Source organism: Cricetulus griseus, chromosome 2, assembly GCF_003668045.3.
Source record: "Cricetulus griseus strain 17A/GY chromosome 2, alternate assembly CriGri-PICRH-1.0, whole genome shotgun sequence".
Lineage (NCBI taxonomy): Eukaryota > Metazoa > Chordata > Mammalia > Rodentia > Cricetidae > Cricetulus > Cricetulus griseus.
In genome coordinates, this window is record NC_048595.1 from 271,867,860 (window position 1) to 271,887,854 (window position 19,995).

Below are 19,995 nucleotides of genomic sequence, written 5' to 3' on the forward strand. Positions count from 1 at the left end.
CCATCTCCAGGTCCCCATCTAACCTGGACTTGTGGTGGTTCCTAGTACAATCATTGAAGAAAGCCCATCCTCTGGAACTTGTAAGACTCACAGTTCATCACACTGGCTTCCAATTTCCCAAACATGACAGGATAATTTAGCAACGAGGAACCACTATCTCTTCCTGCTTGTCAAAGTAGTTAATGATTTTAATGTCTGGTTGTTTTTTCTAAGGTATCTCCTTGTAAACAAATATAGTAATAACTTCCTTGGAGGAATATTGCCTGCTTAATTACTGTGTCTCTGAAGCTTTGAGATCTACCATTGGAAAGGGGACTGTAAATGCAAACAGACTTATTTAGAAGAGCCCTACATCTTACTTTTGAATGGAGCTGGTAATCAAATTAAATATATTGCTAGAGACCCATGCTGTAATTAATGAAACCCATGCAGACATAATGAAGTGATCAGTCTATTATTTTTAAATTGAGTAATTAAGACTGAAAGAGCTCTCCGGTGTTTTTCTAAGTAGCTTCTTTTCTCAGACAATTATTGATATTTTTGGCTCTCTGTCTCACTTTTGCATGTCAATTAGCTTTGTGTCTATGCCTTGTCATGCAGAATTCATTAAATTAAAATAAATGCTGAATTTTTACAAATTTTTAAAGTGCAATCTAAGGGATGGAGAGATGGTTTAGAGGTTGAGTGTTGGCTACTTTCTCAGAGGACCTGGGTTTAGTTCCAGCACCCACACAGCAGAGCTCAACTGTCTATAACAATAGTTCCTATGCCTTCTTCTGGCTTCCTTGGCCACTAGGGACACATGTGATGCACAGACATACATGCTGGAAAAACACCCAATCGTATAAAGTAAAAATAAAAACAATTAGATAGTAAATGAAGGACCATCTAAACAACCAATCAAAATAAACAAACAAAAAACTCCACCTAGCAAGCAAGAAAGAGGCATGGCATTTATTTCACTCTGGGCCTGCAGCTGTTGTTATATGTAAGCACCTTGCAAATGGAATATCATTTAGCTTTCCCCTTCTGACCACACAATCAGATGATGGAGGAACCATTCACAAAGGTAAAAACTTGAAGATCACAAATGAGCAAGTAGCAGAGCCAGTATTTGACTGTAAGTCCTCTGGTTGTAACTCATGCTTTTCCAGGTAACAGAGGCCTGTGTCTATGCAACAGCTAAGAAATGTGTCATTCCAACGTGCCACATACCTTCAGTGTCTTGTTGTGCCTCTGCAGCTCCCGACACAGACTCTCAAGTTTGCTTCGAGCGAGGATGGCTCGGTTGTGTTCACTCTGAAGCTGGTCCTTCTCTCTCTGGATCTGTGCCTGCTGCTTCCGTAGGAGTTTTAGTTTCTTTTGCTCAGCTCGATGCTCATCCAGCTAGACATGGGGATTCAAGCAGCAAAGAAATCGGCAGGGGTGTCTTTGCAGCTCACAGAGAAGAAGCAAAGCCTAAGGACATTCTGTGTGGTTGTTTAAAACTATTTTTCATCATTATCTGCTTCTCTGACAGCTCATAAGTTTCACAAGTCCCACTCCTGTATAATGTGTAGGTATAATTTGTAGAACATAATATGTATATGCTCCATAAATATGTATATATAATGTGTATGTACATAATATGTATATATGATTTTCACATAACTATTACTTCTATTAGCCTCTTCTCTGATTTTTTTTTGGATATCTAGAAATATTTTTCTTGTTTCTGTCTCATGATGTCATCTGGTGCTACCCTAAAAAGAAAGACACACTTGTAACTGTGTGTCTGTTCATGGCAGTATCTTGTATTCAGACCATGGCTAGCAATTTTGTTTGCTTGGCTCACATTTCACTCTCATAACTCCATCTGAAAATAAACCAGTGGTGACAGTTTTAAAAATAGGAAAGAGAAAAAACAGCCTCCTGGTAACATAAAGTGCAGTTATCCTCTTTATAATTTGGGGTTTTAGATGTGGACTCTTTGGGTATGGGAAAGCAAGCGAAATCATAACACCCAAACACACACAACACAGTGGGCAAAAGGCAGATATTGATAACATTCCCTGCTGCCCAACTTTGTCCTCAGCCTCTCTATGACTACAGTAAAGACATCATGACCCTTGTTTCTGGTGATCCAGGTGAAGTTTATTCCCATACTGTCCATGTTCAGATACTAAAATATGAGTGTAGGCTTGCCAGATATGATACAAGATACCTAAGGAAATAGAACATCCATGTGGCCACATGCAAGCAGCAGACTTTGGTCTAGAATTGTTCACTCTACTGGACTTGGTTTCTTTAGGGCCTGGGTGTTGCCTAAGCCAGGAAGGGACTGGTTCTATCAGTAACCATATTGGCTAGGAGCAAGGAAAATTCCTGGGAAGCCATTGGGTACTTCTAGATGCCAGGTATTCCTGGAGCCTCATAGACCCTAATGGAAATGGATGTACATCCCTTGTGGATCTTGACCACATTTTAGTTTCCCTGTTTTAAAATTTTTTTCTTCCCCCTGAACTATTTGAAGATTGTCACACTTCCTTCAATTCTTACTTTATTTTTAGTTCTACCATGTTGAATAACTATTAAAAATCCTACTCAGATTAAACCAAGAATATGCACATTTGATATTCTAAGTTATACCCATATGCAATTTCTACTTTTTAAAAATTAACATTGGAAAAAGAGAACCATGCTACTAGGAATAATGATTGGCCTTGATTCCCTTCTTGAAAAGCCAGTGATCCTACATGCCAAACTTATGTTTATAAGATAAATGTGGTCCTTTTGTTTTGTACCATAGTGATATTTAATCTTTGGCTGTGTTATAAAATCATGCACATTAATTTCCTATGATTAGAGCAAGATTTTTCTTCCTTGAAATTGATGTATTGTGTCATTATAGATTAGACTTCAGTTTTGAGGGTTAAGCTATATGTCAAAACTTTGCAAGTTCATCACTGTTGACAGAATAGACAAAAGTTTGTATTGTGCAGAATCCTCTGTATTATGGGCTGTTATGTGCCCATCAACCTGGGCCCCTCTATCTACTGTGTGACAGTAACATATCTAATTGTGACATGCAGAAATATCTCCAATAAGAGACATTTATAGCTCCTTGGTAGACAAGACCAAAGCTTTCTTTGTGTTCCCTGAAACAAATATATACTTTATGTGCTTTAGAAGGTGGAAGACAGATGATTCCTGCTTTGCCATATTTAATCTTTGGCTGTGTTATAAGATCATGCACATTAAAAATTTAGCCAGATCTATTTTCCTTAGGTTTAAAATGAACTACTCTGGACTTCCTACATTTTTTAATGTTTGGATGATTTTTTTCTTTTCAAATAGTTCAGACTTTGGTGTTTGTGTCTGAATGGGGGGGTTTAATGAATTAATGTGAACATATTACAACCAAGTCACCCTCAGCCCAGATCTGGCTGTGAGGTTAAATGATTCATGTAGGCACGGTTCTGGAAATTTGTAACAGGTATTTATCTGAAATTTCTGTTCTTTCTTCTTCATTAAGTTAAAAAAAAATAAAAGCAAATCAGTGCCAATGACTAAATTAGAATTGTATTAATGATTCTTTTTAAGTATATAGAAGTTGAAGAAATTTCCAGAAAATGTTTTTCTAAGGCCATTTCTGAATGTAGTCATGAAGCTTCCTTACTTATTAATGAACAAGTCCTTATTTATTGATGAACACAATGGCAGATAATATTACAGGCTTCAGGCTCTGTAAGCATGAGTGAGCTATAGTGACAGTTTGATTTAAAGAATTAGAGTTGACAGTTTACTCCATATTAACCATTATATTTCAGACATTTTCTATATTAATATCCTAATTAATGAGCAAGGAAATAATTACTTACATGGAGATAAAAGAACTTTTATCTCCATTCAGATCATTAAAATTTTTCATGATTTTTTTCCCTGAAAAGGAAATGTAATTGGCCTTTTGGGTCAGTTTTTGAGAATGAGCTCTTAGGTCTTAAAAGTTTGTTATAGGGATAAGACAAATGCTCTAAGGCTTGAACTGGCTTATCTCTGTTGGGGTGGTTTCTGGCTAGAACAGTGAGTTGGTACAGGGGATTTCCTGGGACCAGGGTGAATAGCTCTGGCTCTTGGAGAAATCCCCCTTAGACTGGAGAAGCAATTCTTCTCCAGTGTACTGCTGTGGCAATGTAGCACTGTAAAACGGTGTCAGGTGCCAGTCCAGAGTACTTCCTAGTCCTCTCAAGTATAGTTTATGGTGCTAGAAAATGGACAATAATGGCCTTGGAGTGCAGTCGTTTAGTTGAAGGGATGATGGACAGACAGTACAGAAAACACAGAAAAAAAACCAAAGATGAGTGAGAGTCCTGTGGTGTACATGAGAGAATTCGATCCAGGTTTGGTGGAAAAGATCTTTGGCTTCCAATTTAGGTTGTGCTAATTTAAATTGCTAATAGCCAATGCTGAATTGCTTTGAAAATTTCTACCCCTCTTTTGGCAAGCAGCATGGCCATAAAACTGGAAAACAAAGAAACATTCATCCTGTTTGATCCAGGTTTCCTACTTCTAGTACTTTCCCTGAAAACCACAATGGGGAAGGAACAAGTCTCATAAATGATGGTGTTCACTGCAGGAGGAGTCTCTGAAGTGGGAGGACACTGTCTCCCAAATGGCTGAATCAGCACCTAGAGCCAGTTAACGGAGTATGACACAACCTTAACAAAATATGCATATGCAGACGGAACTACACCGGAAAACACCAGATGAGCCAAGAAAACAACAAATCAACTTGTCTGTGCCGTATGGCACGAGTGACTCCATCTCTGGCTGCATAGGGCTGGAAAGGAGCAGGCATAAAGCAGAACTTGTGTTTTAGATGATGGATTGGAGATGTCGTTTTTCACCCAATTCAGCTGCTGCCCCATAAGCAACTGCCTTCCTAATGAGCAACTGCAATTCCCATTGGGGCTGCAGCTGGCAGGAATTCTGTTCCCTCATGCCTGTCTCAGAGCCACTAAGAGAAACCTCATCTAGATCTCTAACCTTCTATAGAACTCAGGATCCAAAGGTTAAGGTAAAATTCTGCTCGCTCAGAGGGGCTGAATCGCAAGTCCCATACCTTCTCTCCTTGCAAGTGTCTCATGAAAAACCCAGGAGGCCTTCCACCTAGGAGACCTTCTGTTCAACTCCCACTTAAGAACACTCTACCTGGTTCCTCCCTACCATTTCCTGTCAGCTAGTTTCTGGCTCAACCTCCTGACCCCAGGTTAATTTTATTTAATCAAACAAATAGAAAATGGTTTTTGCATTGTAACCAAAAGCAATAGGAAGCAATGTGATACACCTTAAAATAGTCCAGTCCATAATATAATTGTGCTGTGTCTTTGGAACTCTTATGTCATCATGATGTGGTTTGTATGATTAAAAATAACTAAAAGTTAAGCAATCAGCTGGTCACTCGGGGTTTTAGAATTGTATTGTGTTGATGGCATCACAACTCCACATACCAGGATGTGTCAAGACAAGAAGGAAAGAACACACAGGGATTACCAGGACTAGAGTCACTGACAGACATGAAGTTTGTGGGCCCCATGCTTACTTGGTTTGGGAAGCTCTCCTAAAAACATAATTAAGAAAATGAGATTACGCTCAAGGCCTCCTGGGGTTCGGGGAGCATGCTACTAGCAGGAGCTACCCCCCTCCCCAACAGGAGCATCCTATCTGTAAAATACATCTACTCAGGAGGGGAGATGTTTCATATCCTGCCAGGAGGAAGTTCTGTGCTGTGCCTCATTTGCCTGTTGCTTCTCCAGAAGAGACAAGTCTAGCTTTCTTAAAGTAGAGAGGAGGAGGAGGAGGAGAAGAAGGAGGAGGAGGAGGAGGAGGAGGAGGAGGAGGAGGAGGAGGAGGAGGAAGAAGAAGAAGAAGAAGAAGAAGAAGAAGAAGAAGAAGAAGAAGAAGAAGAAGAAGAAGAAGAAGAAGAAGAAGAAAGAAAGAAAGTTAAAAGCACCTTGCTACCTCATTTCTGGGGGAAAAGGAGGAAGGTGGTGTACAGACTTCAGCTGGTTCCATTCAGCTGCCTTTTCCTGCTGGTCTTATCGCAGCAGGTGTCTGTGAAGGTTCCTTAATACCAGAGCACTGACCTCACCAAGCCCTTCCCTTTTCTCCACTGGCCAATGAAAGCACAGAAGAGAAAGACAATAACCTTCTGGGATTCTTAGATGGTTTGAAGTGGCTTCCCTTGCTCCCAGGACCCTGAGTATGGAGGGAGGCTGTTGGTGGAGGACATGGGGCTAGGCACTAAGCAACCGCGTTGATGGCTTTGTCATTTTAGGGAAGGGAAAGAATGGGAACAAAGAAGAAAACTGAAGAAATGGGTCAGGCCAGAGAAGAAAGTGCCGTGAACTGTGAGGCAGCAGTAATGCCACTCTGAACCTTCCCTTGTAGCCCTTGAGAAATTTGAGTGTAGAAATGGAATGAAACTTTTAATAGCCATTTATCATTATAGAGACAGTCTTGTTTTTCTTTAGAGCTGACAGGAACTTTAAAAGGTCCACAGATTTAAATGATCTCTATTCTTCTTTCCCAAATTATGCACATAATTGAACACAGGTACCATTAATTCCTTTCCTTTCTGTTATTACATCTCAGATTTTCTTTTTCCTTAAAAATAACTTTCCTTCTAAAATTCTATGAATCTGGTTTGGGCTTGTTTGTGGTAACTAGCTGTGTTCTATAATGATGTCCATGAGACGATACCATCTCTTCTCAGCACTGACTAGAGGTGGGGAATTTCTGACAGAAAGAACTGATCAAAGATCTTACCAACTCAGCATACTTCTTGAATAAGAAATCAAGCTTGTCTTCGGCTGTTTGCAGCTTGTTCAGATTTTGCATTAGCAAGTTAGCTTCTTTGCCTTGAAAAAAAAATTCAAAAATCAGTGTTGAACTTGTAGTAGGATGATAGGGACTGCTATTTCCTACTGATCTCTTGGAAATTAAGACCAATTTCAATCAAACCACTAACTTGGCTGAGCCTTTGATAACAGTTTTCTCAACCTATGAGAAAGGATGACCCCTGCCTTTCAGAGTAAGGATTAGCTTGTGTGATACAGCCTCAAATTCAGGTAGGATTTCAATAAATGTTTACTAAAACAGTAGTCCCAAATTTCCATTACTCCCCCTTATGTATCCTAAATATTTTAAAGGTAAGTATGTTACAACGCTGACTTTATGAAATGATAAAGTCATTTCATAATTAGTCATTATTAGTCTTAATTAGTCATTACCCATTTCCTATGTCAACTAATAAAAAAGAAACAGCATGGCTAATCAGAATTCCTGATGAGTAAGAGAGCCAGTATCAGTACATGTTGCCAGAACTTCATGATGTTGCCGGAACTTCAGCCCAAGCAGAGCCTGTTTGTCCCATATTGTCCTGGTACCTCCCTTTGAACCAATCCTCTCCTTTTGGCTAAACCTATTCATCAGATGTGGGTGGGAATAACTCTAATCATATTGTCTACCAGAGAATAAAAACCAATATATAAGGGAAAAGATCCAAACCTCGGAGATATTTCACAGGTGTGTGGTCCATGACTTTGGGCTCAGCCTTCTCATGCAGTCATTTCTTCTACCCAGATCTTAATCTCTGCTGGCAGCTTCATTTTCTTTTCTCCCCAGTTGGACATCAAGCTATATTTTAAAACTCATATGTTCCTGATTACTTAACAGAGAGATTTAGGTTCTCCCCTGCCTTCTTCCTTCTGTCTCCTTTAGTTTTGCCTCTCTGTGATGCTGGTTAACCATCTGTCCAGTGTCGGGAGGGATGTCTGGGATGCTTTGGCCCATATTTACTACTGATTACCATTTTTTGCAATCCATCCTGCCATGGTGGAGGATTTTTCCCTTCCTCACCTATCTGTGATAGCCACTTGGTGTACTCCCAGTAAGGAGGTTAGGCCACTGAGGAGAGCCCATGTTTCCTGATATAACCTTGCCGAAGAATGTGAGCAACTTTGAAACCTTTTCCCTAAGAACTGACATTTTCCCCTGGGATGGAATACTTGCTTTCATCCTGGAGAAGCAAATCTATCAGGAATTCGGATTGCCTCCAAAAGACAGGCATGAGACATGCATGCTTACCAGTATATACACTGTTTACTCAGGACTCAGTTCAAGTGGACACCTTATATTTTTATTTGTTAAATATGGCAAACCCCCATGGGATTACAAAATTTTAGGTCTAGAAGGATCTCCAATGACGTCTAGACTAGCCAATTTAATTTTCCAGATGAAATATCCAAGGCCCAGGAAACACCAACAATATATGATGACTGCTGATATTGCAAAGAGTTTAATCCAAGGTGACTTGCTCTAAGATCTCACTTGGAATTTCGGTGGTAAAGAGATGTAGTGAAACAAAGGGGAATGTCTAGAAGCAAATGACCTCATTCCTAATGTTTATCTTTATAATTGGTCTCTCTCGGCGCAGTGAGTCAGTTCAGATCTGAGACTGGACTACGACAGGACAGAAGGTGGCTGTGAGTGGGACTCCACCCAGCTCCTAGCCCTTGCACTTGGTGCTGCCCTTTGCAGCTGATGACACTGATGCTTGCCTCTGCTCGGCTTGTACTTCCAGCTGCTCTTCTGGCAGCTGGGGGTATCCTTCACAGGCCAGACCATCCTTTCACCCTTGACTTCAGAGCCATAAATATAGGCATGTGAAGATTGCTCTCCTGGGTCACTTTTACCTATCAAAGGCAAGCAAGTTGCTGTGTTCCTCAGGTTAGGGCCAGGGCCTAGCACAGTGTTTGGTCCATGACAAATGCTAAGTAACACTAATAATATAGTGAAATAAAGCTATCTATCAGATACAGGTATCAGGCAAATCAAATGGCATTGTCCTGTTTAAGTAGAGGAAGGTAAACCTTTACCCTCACCTGGAGATTTAGTGTGTGGAAACATTTCTCGGGGTAAGCATTAACATATGAAGCCATCACATGTCCAATTGGAAGGGCAAAGAAATGAGCGACTCCAGTGTTTTCTTCTTTTCACATAAAGGGTTTGTCTCTTTAGGTTGTATTTTGGTAGCTGTACAGAGGCCATTTTGTTGTTCTTACTGTATAATCTTCATGTTAACTGAGGTCCCATTCTGCTCTAGTTTGCCATTTTGTGTAAATGTTTATCATTCTAGTGTATCAATACACCTTCAAAAATTGTTCTCAGCCTCAAAAGAAAATTCAAGAAGCTAGAGAGAGGCGTGGTTCAGAATTCATCAGAGATGTTAGGTGTTAAACTTGCATGGGTTCTGTGGGGCTGGGGTGCTGTGTGGGACACTCGTGGAGGAGAGGAACAGACAGAGATGTACTCAGTCTCTAAGAGAACTGTTAGTGCATTTCCATGGAAACAGAACCATGTGCTGGCATATTAGACACAAGAAGAAAACCTGACTCCACCCCAGGACATTTTATCAGGTGGCCGTCATCTGCCTTCTCCCTAATGTACCATTCTGAAGGAAGCCTCAATTCTCCCTGTGAAAGCTGAGGAAGGCAGGCAGCGGATATGTGACTATCAATGCAAAATGCTATTTGTTGGGAAGCTATATGAGAGTTGAAGCACCTGTGCAGTGAGGACAACACTTCGGCCTTTGGCTGTGACTCTGGCACAGTTGTCAGAGTATGAAGGAGCTAGTTTTAGACATTTTTTAAGAAATCTTTTTTTTTTTTGTCCATCATTTGGAAAAGAAATTAAGGACCTTAACTTTTAGACAACTGAAATAGCTGTAGAAATGTAAACCAGGATTTTTCTCAAATATGGTGATTCTTACTTCTACTAAATGTCATGATTGCTTGCATAGGTGTAATGTATCCCTAAACTTATGCTTTTCTCTTTCAGTTTCTTTTATTTTATTTTTGGTGATGAGGATAAAATTTGTTCTTGTGCACTCACTTGTACAGTTCTGTTTCCTTCTTTTTGTCCACGTATTGTTATGAAATGTTACACCCAGAGTCACAATTTAATATTAATTTTTGTTCTCCTACTAATACAACTGAACATCGGTAAGGGTAAAACAAGGCGTTTTTCAACATTAATAGGTATCTTTTCAGGAAAGTTCACATCTAACTAGGAGACCTAAGTTTTAGAACTTGTCCTTCCATCAGCAAGTTGAACAACTTTGTAGTCTCAGTTTCCCTGCATATCAAAATAAATTAATGAGTTGACTAAATGGATTCTGGATCAAGTCTTTAAGATTTGGTGACTTGTCAGGTAGTGGTACCTTTAATCCCAGCAGAGGAAGAGGGAGGCAGAGGGAGGTGGATCTCTGTGAGTTCAAGGCCAGCCCCAAACAGGGAATGAATCCTTTGACTGGAGACTGTTTTCTTGAGCCCTGACTATGTTTCTCTAACACCTCTCTCTTCTCAATTCTGACCCAAGTTTCTGCTTTTCTGTGAACCTACTCATCCATCTTTGAGTCCCACTAGTTCCTCTTCTCCCTGAGTTCCGTTGGCCTCTCCTCCCTTCCTCAAGAACATCTAGAATTCATATCAAAGCTACATGTTGTCCTTTAAGAATATATATAAGTCAACCAGAAATGGATCAGACCTTCTGGTGTGTGTGTGTGTGTGTGTGTGTGTGTGTGTGTGTGTGTGAGAGAGAGAGAGAGAGAGGAGAGAGAGAGAGAGAGGAGAGAGAGAGACAGACAGAGACAGAGAGAGGGAGGGAGGGAGGGAGGGAGGGAGGGAGGGAGGGAGGGAGGGAGGGAGAGATTGTTGTAAGAATATGAGGAAAAGTAATATGGGTGTCTGAAGATGTTATACAGTTAACAGTGTCCTGCCTATGGGTTTCTCAGTATAGATATTGAAGCTTTACCTATAGTCAGTGATGATGAGTAGAATGTCCCACAAGGAACCCGTTTCTCTGGCATATTTAGAATTGTTATTCAGAGAAATGGCAGCCCTCTGCAGTCTCAGGGAGGCCACTGAGCAGCTTTCTTTTATAAAAAGACTTACAAATATCTACTAGTTAACCACAAATGGCAGGCAGAGCCTTACCTTGTCTGGCAACCTCCTTCTGCCCAAAGAAGCCCACAACCAGAACTTAACACTAAGGTTGGAAGAAACAGTTTCTGAAGCCAGAGCACCCTTTTCTTCTACAACCTGCTTTCTGTCACATTGTCACAGTGCCTTGGGCTGGCTTTATGTGCACCAGTTCTGAATCTCTGTGCACGGCAGAGTTTTGACAAGCTCTGAATTTGGTTTAAACACACAGTCAAGTTTGTAGACAATATTGCAGCACCATGTAATGATCAAGTAGCCAAGAAGTTTCCTAAAGCCACTTGTAGGCAGCTAAGTTGGAAGTGGAGGTTTTATGTGTAGGCTGGCCTGAAAATGTTGTTATAACTAGGAGCGTAGCTGAGACTGTACTGTGTGTAGAAGAATATGTTAATGATATAGAGTGGGATAGCACAGAAAGGCCACCAGCCCACACATGCTGAGAGTTGGCCTCTGATGCACAAACAGAAATTCTAGCCAAACGCATTGGGCTGGAGCTTGGTAATTTGTAGAGAGTGGCAGGAAAAAAAAGTAATTTTTTTTTCTCATTCTGAAAAAACTGTCCTAATTATTTGGTAATTGTAAGTACTATATAGATTTATAAAATAATTCATGGGAGAGTATGTAGAAGCTCCAGTTGGTTGTCTTTAATTTCCCCTTATTTTCCTCCTGCTTTGTCCCTTAGTATAGCCAATACACAGAAATCTCTATATAAATGGTTTAGGAGGATATGCACAATGGTTCAGGAACATCCTGGATCCGTAATGTAACGGTGCCAAGAGGCACATCCAAGATGATTTGATTAGAAAAGTGAAAAATTGCTCTTTAACACAGAAGGCCATTATGATGACTCCTGGTATTCTAGAATGATTCAGACTTGCATGTTTGGAATGTGAAAATATATTAAATGTTGTGATCTTTGTGTGTGTGGCAGCGGGGTGGGGGGTGTCAGGTGTATTGCTGGAAATCCTTTTCTTAATGAGTTTTATGCCCACAATGGTCCCCTATTCTAATGTTTACAGGTAGAAATCTGTTACTGGAGCGTGTGGAGTATGAACAAAGTTCAGACTCAATGCCCTTGGTATTTCACTCTATCACACTATACAAATGAACAAGGTGTGGTTACTCCTTGAGAGCTCACCCATCTAGCATGGAAGCTGGAGAAAATTTAATGGAGACGTGAGAAAGGTGATGCTAACTCAGTCTTACATGGGAAGTAGTCTTTGAAGTGATCGCTGTAGTGGCAGTCACTACTGGGGACAGACTGAGGGGTTTTCCTATATAGTAATGTTTTCAGCCATAGCTTCAAAATTAGCATTCTTTCCCTTCATCCACAGTTATTGCTGGTGCTACCAATCCTCAATGCTCTTAAAAAAAAAAACATGTTCTCCTCTGCCTGTTTCTGCTGCATCATGGTGCATGTGTTTGCTTTTCTATCTGTACCAAGAGGCCCTTAACCAAAGGATCATCTCTTTTTGTGCTCCCAGCACAGTGTGTCATAAGCAGGCCTTAACACATGATCATGAGACTAACAATAGATGAGTGCAGTTATAGGTCTTCTGTCATTTGTGGCAAATGTAACCACACTTTTTGTGATCTGTGCTTAATCAAAAATATTTTATAGTAAGTGATCTAACTGATAATTATTTTATCAATGAACTTATCCCTATTTACTATATTTTGCTTATTTACTAGGATTGCTTTAAATTTCCAATTCATATAATTCATCCTTAGCAAATATCTGTTGAGCTTTTAATTTGTCATCTCCTATTTTGTACCCATACACACATACATTGATTTTGATATTGAAAAAAATTCAATTGGGAATTAGATATATTAACCAAATACTCTCCTCCAAAATGTATAATTCAAAATGCTGGCTAGTACTATGAAAAAAGGAAACATGGTACAATGCAGACTCAAAGAAGTTACAACTTTAGAATTGGGCTTAGAAATTGCCATTTGGTTTTGAGTTAAATGCTAAGTAGGGGTTCTCTGCTCAGAAGGCTGGAAGGGTGGCAGAGCAAAGTGGGCAGAGGTTTCTAGGTAGAATGTGCAGGCGCCTTTGGAGAAGAGAACAAGGAAGTTCAGAAAACCAAAATGCAAGATGAGAATAAATGACTGCACTAGTGGTGGGATCAGGGGTAGAAAGAGAAAGAAAGATGCTCGGGATAGCGTGAAATGAGATCAAGCTTAAACTGGTTAGGGTTAGATCAGTTTAAGGGACTAAAAAAAAAAGTCACAAGAATTTTGATGTTCTCTCTAAGAGGATCGGGAAGCCACATAGGTAGAGTTGATAGGCACTGTGTTAAAATTTTACTTTAGTTTTATTTAAAGGAATGGGCGTGGGACAAATACAGCCCCAAAGGAAGATATTATATTAATTCAAATGTATTAGACATGGCTTTTAGTGAAGTTAAAGCAAATGGGATAATTAAGAGAAAAGTCATATATGAGGACATAATACTTGCCTAACCCTTTTAGGATCTTCTTTTCCAGTTTCTGCTCTTTATTGCTGACAGGCTCCTTGGCAGAGGCTGGCTCTTCAGAAGCAGTGGCTTCTCTGTCTGTCTCTTCAGTGGTTTCTTCACAGTCCCCATCCTCATTGTCCAGCATCTCTGTGTTTTCGGGCTGCTCCTTAGCTTCAGTGGTACCCTCTGTCTCTGTGGGGCTGGCAGCAGACCCATACATGTTTATGATGTCCTCCAGCTGTCGGTTCAACTCTTCAGAGATGTCATGGGTGCCCTTCTCAGGGCATACACTTGTCTCCTGCTCTGGTACTTCGAGTGAGGTTGAGGGCTGCTGGCCATCTTGCTTTCCCAGGCCATTTTGCTTGAGTGATGAATTGTCCCCTGGGGGTTTTGGCTGTTCAGCTGAAAGCTGTTTAGGGTGATTAGTCTCCATATGGGAGTGGTATCTGGTGGGAAGAACAGTTAGGTTTTATGTAATGAACCCACTTACAGATTAACAATAAAGATATCTCTTATATAGGTACCAGTTAGTTAGTTTCTGTCGCAGAAAAAAAAAAAAAAAAAAAGAACTATCATATACCACTGACACTAAAAATCAAGTCATGTTACTGTCATATTTTGGGTGTAATCTTCATATTTTAGTAGTATCTTTTATTGCTGAAATCCTCTGAGTTAATTCATGGTATTGTTTTGTGTATGAATATATTTGTTAATTTGTATTAAGATTTTCATGTGTGGACTTCACAGTCCTTTGAAGTACACACATATAGACATTCTCTTTCAAAGCTAAAATATTTAATGCAAGAACCATTGTGCTTACTAAAAATCATTCATAATAGTTACTTCCCTCAGCTATTTTAAATCTTTATGTAAAAATTCAATTTGCATAATTTAATATAAATACATTATTAGGTAAAATCCCTCTTAAAGTATTTTTTTCCTGATAATGAGCAACATGCAAGGAGCAAAAACATCAAGGAGAAAAAACATTTTTGAGCTTCAGACTAGCATTATTTTTTAATTAAAATGGGGAATGAGGGAATGTATAAATAAACCAATAATATGGAAGAATGATGGAACTTATAAGCGTTATTTTCATGTGCATACATGTGTATGCACATGTGTGTGCACATTGGGGAAGACAGAGAAGGCTGTCAGGTGTCCTGCTCCAGCACTCTCTACCCTATTCCTTGGAGACAGGGTCTCTCACTGAACCCACCACTAGGCTGGCAGCCAACAAGACCCAGCTAATCTTCCTGTCTCTTTCCCTAACAGCACTACAATGACAGGTGCATTTAACCTCACCCTGGTTTTTACATGGTTGTTAGCATCTGAATTCAAATCCTTTTGCTTATAGAGTAAGCACTCTTACCCATGAGCCATCTCTCCAATCCATTTACAATAGTAGTTCCTTAATTGCTGTACTACTATATTCTTCTACTCCAAAAATTGACCTTATTTTAGAAGAAATTACAATCTTCTAAGTCATAAAGTTCTAAGAAAGGGTAAGAATTTTAAGAAAAAGCAATGTATAATAAACAGGGAGTTCAAAGTAGAGAAATAATTCAAATACAATATGGGCTCAAAGCAGGTGTAGTGGGGCATGCCTGTCATTTTACATAGAGGCAGGAGGATAGGAAGTTCAAGGTCATCCCAGCTACATACTGAGTCCCAGGCCTGCCCCAGCTTATGATCCTGTCATCCATCAGCAGCTGCTGCAGCTGCTGCAACAACACCACGCAGATACAACACGGACTCTGAGAAATATAGAGCAATACAATCAGTTACATGAAAGAACCCACTTCGAGTGTCGGATAGACTTGGCATAGGTTTTTCCACATTCTGGTCCATTTTGTTTGCAAATAGAATTTAATAATGATGCTGCTAATTAGCAGCATAAAAATATGGCAAAATCCTCAAGCCTCACAGGTTTTGCTGTGTTGGCATGAAAGTAAAAACAAAAACATGCTGTTCTCCAAACTACAACGGCTTCCTTCTCCCATTTTTAGGGCAGTGGGAGTCAGAACATTTGAATGCCAAGAGAGTGGAAAATCCAGCGTACATACACTCCCACCCACCTGTGGGGCTCACCCAGCCTTCGCTGACTTGGAAGGAAATTCACTAGTTTTAGTTCATCAACTTCTCATCACAAAATTCAACAATGTCTCCATCACGACAATTTATATCCTGACCTCTGCTTACTACACTCTCATCTATATATAACTCCTGCCTCTCCCGAGTGCAGAGAAAGACACGTGTCACCTGCTGTCCAGCCAAAAGCTATTTTCAGCTCTTCTAAAATGAGTTCTAACATTTAGCTTCTGTCCCTGAAGTCAAGAAAACAGTGGCAAAGTCAGACTGGAAACAGGGAACATTTACCAGTTTGAACCGTATGTGAGCTTGTAAGTGTAGGGGAGGTTATTGCTGGATGAAATCTAAAGTAAACCTCAAAGCAGCTATTTCAAATAGTCCCTAGGGATTCTACTATGATTAGGATACATGAAAGTGGTGTGGTCCATTCACCCATCAGTTTTTTTTTTCATACTTCGGTCCATGGATATTCTTTAAATTCCTGTTCTGTGTTAATTGATGTGTGTATGTGTATGCGTGCGTGCGTGCGTGCGTGCGTGCGTGCGTGCGTGCGTGCGTGCGTGTGTGTGTGTGTGTGTGTGTGTGTGTATGTGTGTGTGTGTGTGTTCGTATGTGTGTAGCACTGGGGATCAATCCTGGGACCTCAAATGCTCTACTATTGTGCTATCCTCAAACCCCAACTTTCTTTTCAGAGTAAACTGTGTTTCTTCACAGGACAATTTACTGCCTCAACAAAGCCCCAGAACAAATTAACAAGAAGGAAAACCAAATACAAACAAAGCCAAAGAACTTTAAATGATCCCTTTTATATAATAATTTATCTTCTAGCAAAGAAACTCTAAAATCTTTTACAAACTTAATTGGCTCTGCGCCCCTCCTGTGAGGAGAACTGTTTACCCTGCCCTAGGGATCCCTGCAGCTGCTTATACCGTCCCTTCCTGATCCTGATCCGAATGTTGTCTTTAGAAGTTCAACAAAGGAAAGCCCTTCCACCATTCACTGGCATCTGCAAGTTTTGAACACTACAGACTACAGGCTGCCCCTGGTAGGGCTTTGGGGGAGTGTTTGCCACACTTACCACAAGGAAGGGAGCTAAGCAGGAAGAGAAAAAGAGAGGAAAGAAGTAGCAGAGAGTCAGGGCAGCAGCAGCAGGAACAGGCGGCAGGGCTGTGTTCTCACACGGAGCAAGAAACTGCACACACACACACACACACACACACACACACACACACACACACACACACACACACACACCACACACACACACACACACACACACACACACACACACACACACACACACACACACACACACTCCCACAAAAGGAGGGGGTGGGGAAGGGAACATTCCATGACGCAGCAAGAGAGAAGTCCGCCCACGCTCCAGTAGGTATCACCAGGGAAATATCCTTTCAAAGGAAAGCAGCCAGTGGTGGCTTGTGAGAGTCTTCATGTTTAGTCCTCTTCAGAATGCAACTCCAGATGAATGGCCTCCCAGTGCAGTTTTCCCACCACTGTTGTTCTTTTGGGTAGCTCAGGGGCTGTTTATTTCTTGCTTTATCTCCAGACCCTTGGGCTGAACTAGTTAGTGTCAGGTTTCTTTTAAGCGTCGCTGAAGATGCAATGTGGCCCAGCACACCAGAGGTGGCAGAGATACTGGTCCTGAGACCACTGCTTTCTTGCTGTTACTGTTGTTTGGCAAAGTTTGAAATACACATTTAGGTGGCTGTTTTGGAACTGTGGTTCAGTTAGTCTTCATGAGTGTGGTAACTGGTGTCTAAAGCTGACATGTCCTTGAGTTCACTCACCCTAAAAAAAAAAAACAAACAAACAAACAAAAAAAAACGCCTTTCTCGGACCTGGAGGCAGAGGCAGGTGGTTCTCTGTTAGTTCACGGCCAGCCTGGTCTACATGGTGAGTTCCTGGACAGCCAGAGGTATGTAGCAACATCCTGTCTAAAAGAAACAAGCCTTCCTTCTAACTCACAGCCATTCCCAGGTTTCTTGATTTTTTGTTGTTGTTTTTCTGGAGAACACATTCCCATGCTTTACCAAAGCAGATATTTATTTATTTAGTTTAGTTTTCTGTCAAAGTTTCTGCTCTGGGAAGAATCCAGACACAAACAGTTCCCCCAAAGATGCCCATGTGTTGTTTTTCTTTTCGAATTATTTCTGCCTTTTATACTACAGCTGTCCTATTTAGTAACTGCAATTCTGCTGTTACTGGCAGCAGCTAGGCCACAAGAACTGAAGCCTGAGGGAATTCTGTTCCCTGTGGCACTGATTCTTTCAAAGCTACTAGGGAAATTTATTTCAATTTGTCCTGCTAAAGAACTCAGGATTCAAAGGTTGAGGTAGAATCCTGCTTCCCAGAGCGGCTCTATAGCAAGCAGCTCATCTCCTCAAGTCTCGCCAAGAAGTCCTCCTGCTTGTTCAAGCCCTTCCTTATAAACCCTTCTCCACCTGGCTCCTCCTTACAACTTCCTGTCAGCTAGTTGCTGACCCAGCCTCCTGACCGCAGGTGAATTTTATTTAATCAAACACATCTTTGCATCATTAAATGTTCCAGAGCATAAAAAAAAAAGTTAACACACCTTAAAATAATATTCTCCGACATCCATGTCCTTGTGGGGCAGGTCATGAATCTGTTACTTTACACGAGAAAGGGACTTGGAGATGCCATTAAATTAAGGATTGGGAGATGGAGAATCATCTAGAATTATCTGAGAAGACCCACTAATCACAGAGTCCTTATCTATGAGCCAGGTAGGCTAAGAATCAGAGCAGGAGATTTGTTGATGTAAGCAGGGTGGATAATGGAGTGAGCTCCTGAACCATGCATGGAGCTCAGAAGCTTAGAAACTGGGAATGGCAACCAAACACTATTCTCTGCAGCCTCGGGGGAGATGCAGTCCTGCTGACAGTTTGACTTCAGACCCCATGAAACTCACTTTAAACCTCTAGAACAGTGAAGTAGTAAGTTGTGTTGTTCTAAAGCTCCCACCTTGGTGGCAGATCATTAAAAAAAGAGCAATAAGGAAAGGAATGCATCCCACGCCCCAGTGCTTCCCCCCTTCCTCTGAGCTCAGGGTGATGTAAGTCACAGAAAAGGGCACAGGACCTTTCAAGGACACAGAGAAGGCCCAGCCTGACAAGGGTGGGACAAAGACATGGCAGTGACGAACACAATGAAGCCAAAGAAAGAGAATAATCCTCTCTTGTAACTTAGTGTTGTTAGACCCCTGAAAACTCAAGTATCCGGGGTCTCAGGCCAGGTTCGCGGTCACCCCAATCACCAGGCGGATTCGAGAGCTTGCTGCAAACTGCACGAGGCTTTATTGTAATTTAACGAGCTAACCCCATGTTAGCTCGGGTCTTTCAACCACCCACCATGGCGGACAGCTAGAAAAGACGGCTCCTTGGGTCTCCCAAAAGATCTTATAGAGCAGCGTAAGGGGAGTGTCTAGGGGTACGCACAGGCTTACGCACAGGCTCACGATTGGTGTGCCTCCAGGCTTGGAGGGCTTGCCCTGTGTTGATTGGTCAACTGGTTGTTATGGCCCATAGGCCCTCCCAGGGTGGTTGCTATGCTCTCTATGTCATTGCTGTGCGCTTGTCTGTAAAGCACACCCAGGGTCGTAAAGCATAGCGCCACCAGCTAACCTCTGATTGGCTCCTTGTCACAAGACAGGCATCTGACCTCTAAGTGACCAAGGCAGGTTTATGGCAAGCACATGTTCGGCTGTTATGGCTGCCAAAAGGGAAGCCGGTTCCTTCAGTGTACATTAGGTAAACACCACAAGTCAGGAGACAGCACATCCTGGATTGACAAAATCAACTCAATCACATCTCCAAGTAAACACAAATGACAAATCAGTACCAATCGAAGTTAAATAAGGTGTAGATCCTTTTAACAAAAAAGCATTGAAACTAATTGGAAAAGGAAATCTAGTGGCTAGCCCGTATTTTATGTTATTGTGCAGATCAGTATATCCTAATATGAAAACAAGCATATCTTTCTTATACTTTTCTTATATTCTAAAATGCTCACTTTTGGATATGCATTATTTAACATTCCACAAAACTGAATACAGAATGACCCAACTCTTTCTAAAGAATTTTATATAGGGTTTGGGCACTGTTAAACACAGTTAATGTTAGTTTCCTAGATTTTTATTATAAACATCCTTTGGTTTTTTAAAATGATATTTTAAATGACAGTCAGCTACTTGCTTGATTGTCAGCTGACATATTCTCTTCCCTATGTAGCTGCCTGGAGTAGAGAGCATCCCCACTCCCCAAACAAGCTTCTTTGGCCTTCCAGTTGTAGGTGGACTTTTCTGTCCCTCCTGCCAGCTTCCAAATGATCACACAGAGACTTATATTAATTATAAACAC

General features: G+C 41.0%; 1 protein-coding gene across 1 annotated transcript in view; it reads right to left on the bottom strand.

The window, feature by feature from the left end:
* Txlnb (taxilin beta) overlaps nucleotides 1–13,940 on the bottom strand; it is a 33,840-nt gene extending 19,900 nt beyond the window's left edge. The window contains exons 1-3 of the mRNA XM_035440378.1: nucleotides 13,508–13,940; nucleotides 6,808–6,899; nucleotides 1,216–1,386 (exon numbers count right to left, since the gene is read on the bottom strand). Coding sequence (XP_035296269.1) covers nucleotides 1,216–1,386; nucleotides 6,808–6,899; nucleotides 13,508–13,940 — 696 coding nt within the window. The remainder of the gene's footprint in view (nucleotides 1–1,215; nucleotides 1,387–6,807; nucleotides 6,900–13,507) is intronic.
* Between the last annotated feature and the right edge of the window lie 6,055 nt (nucleotides 13,941–19,995).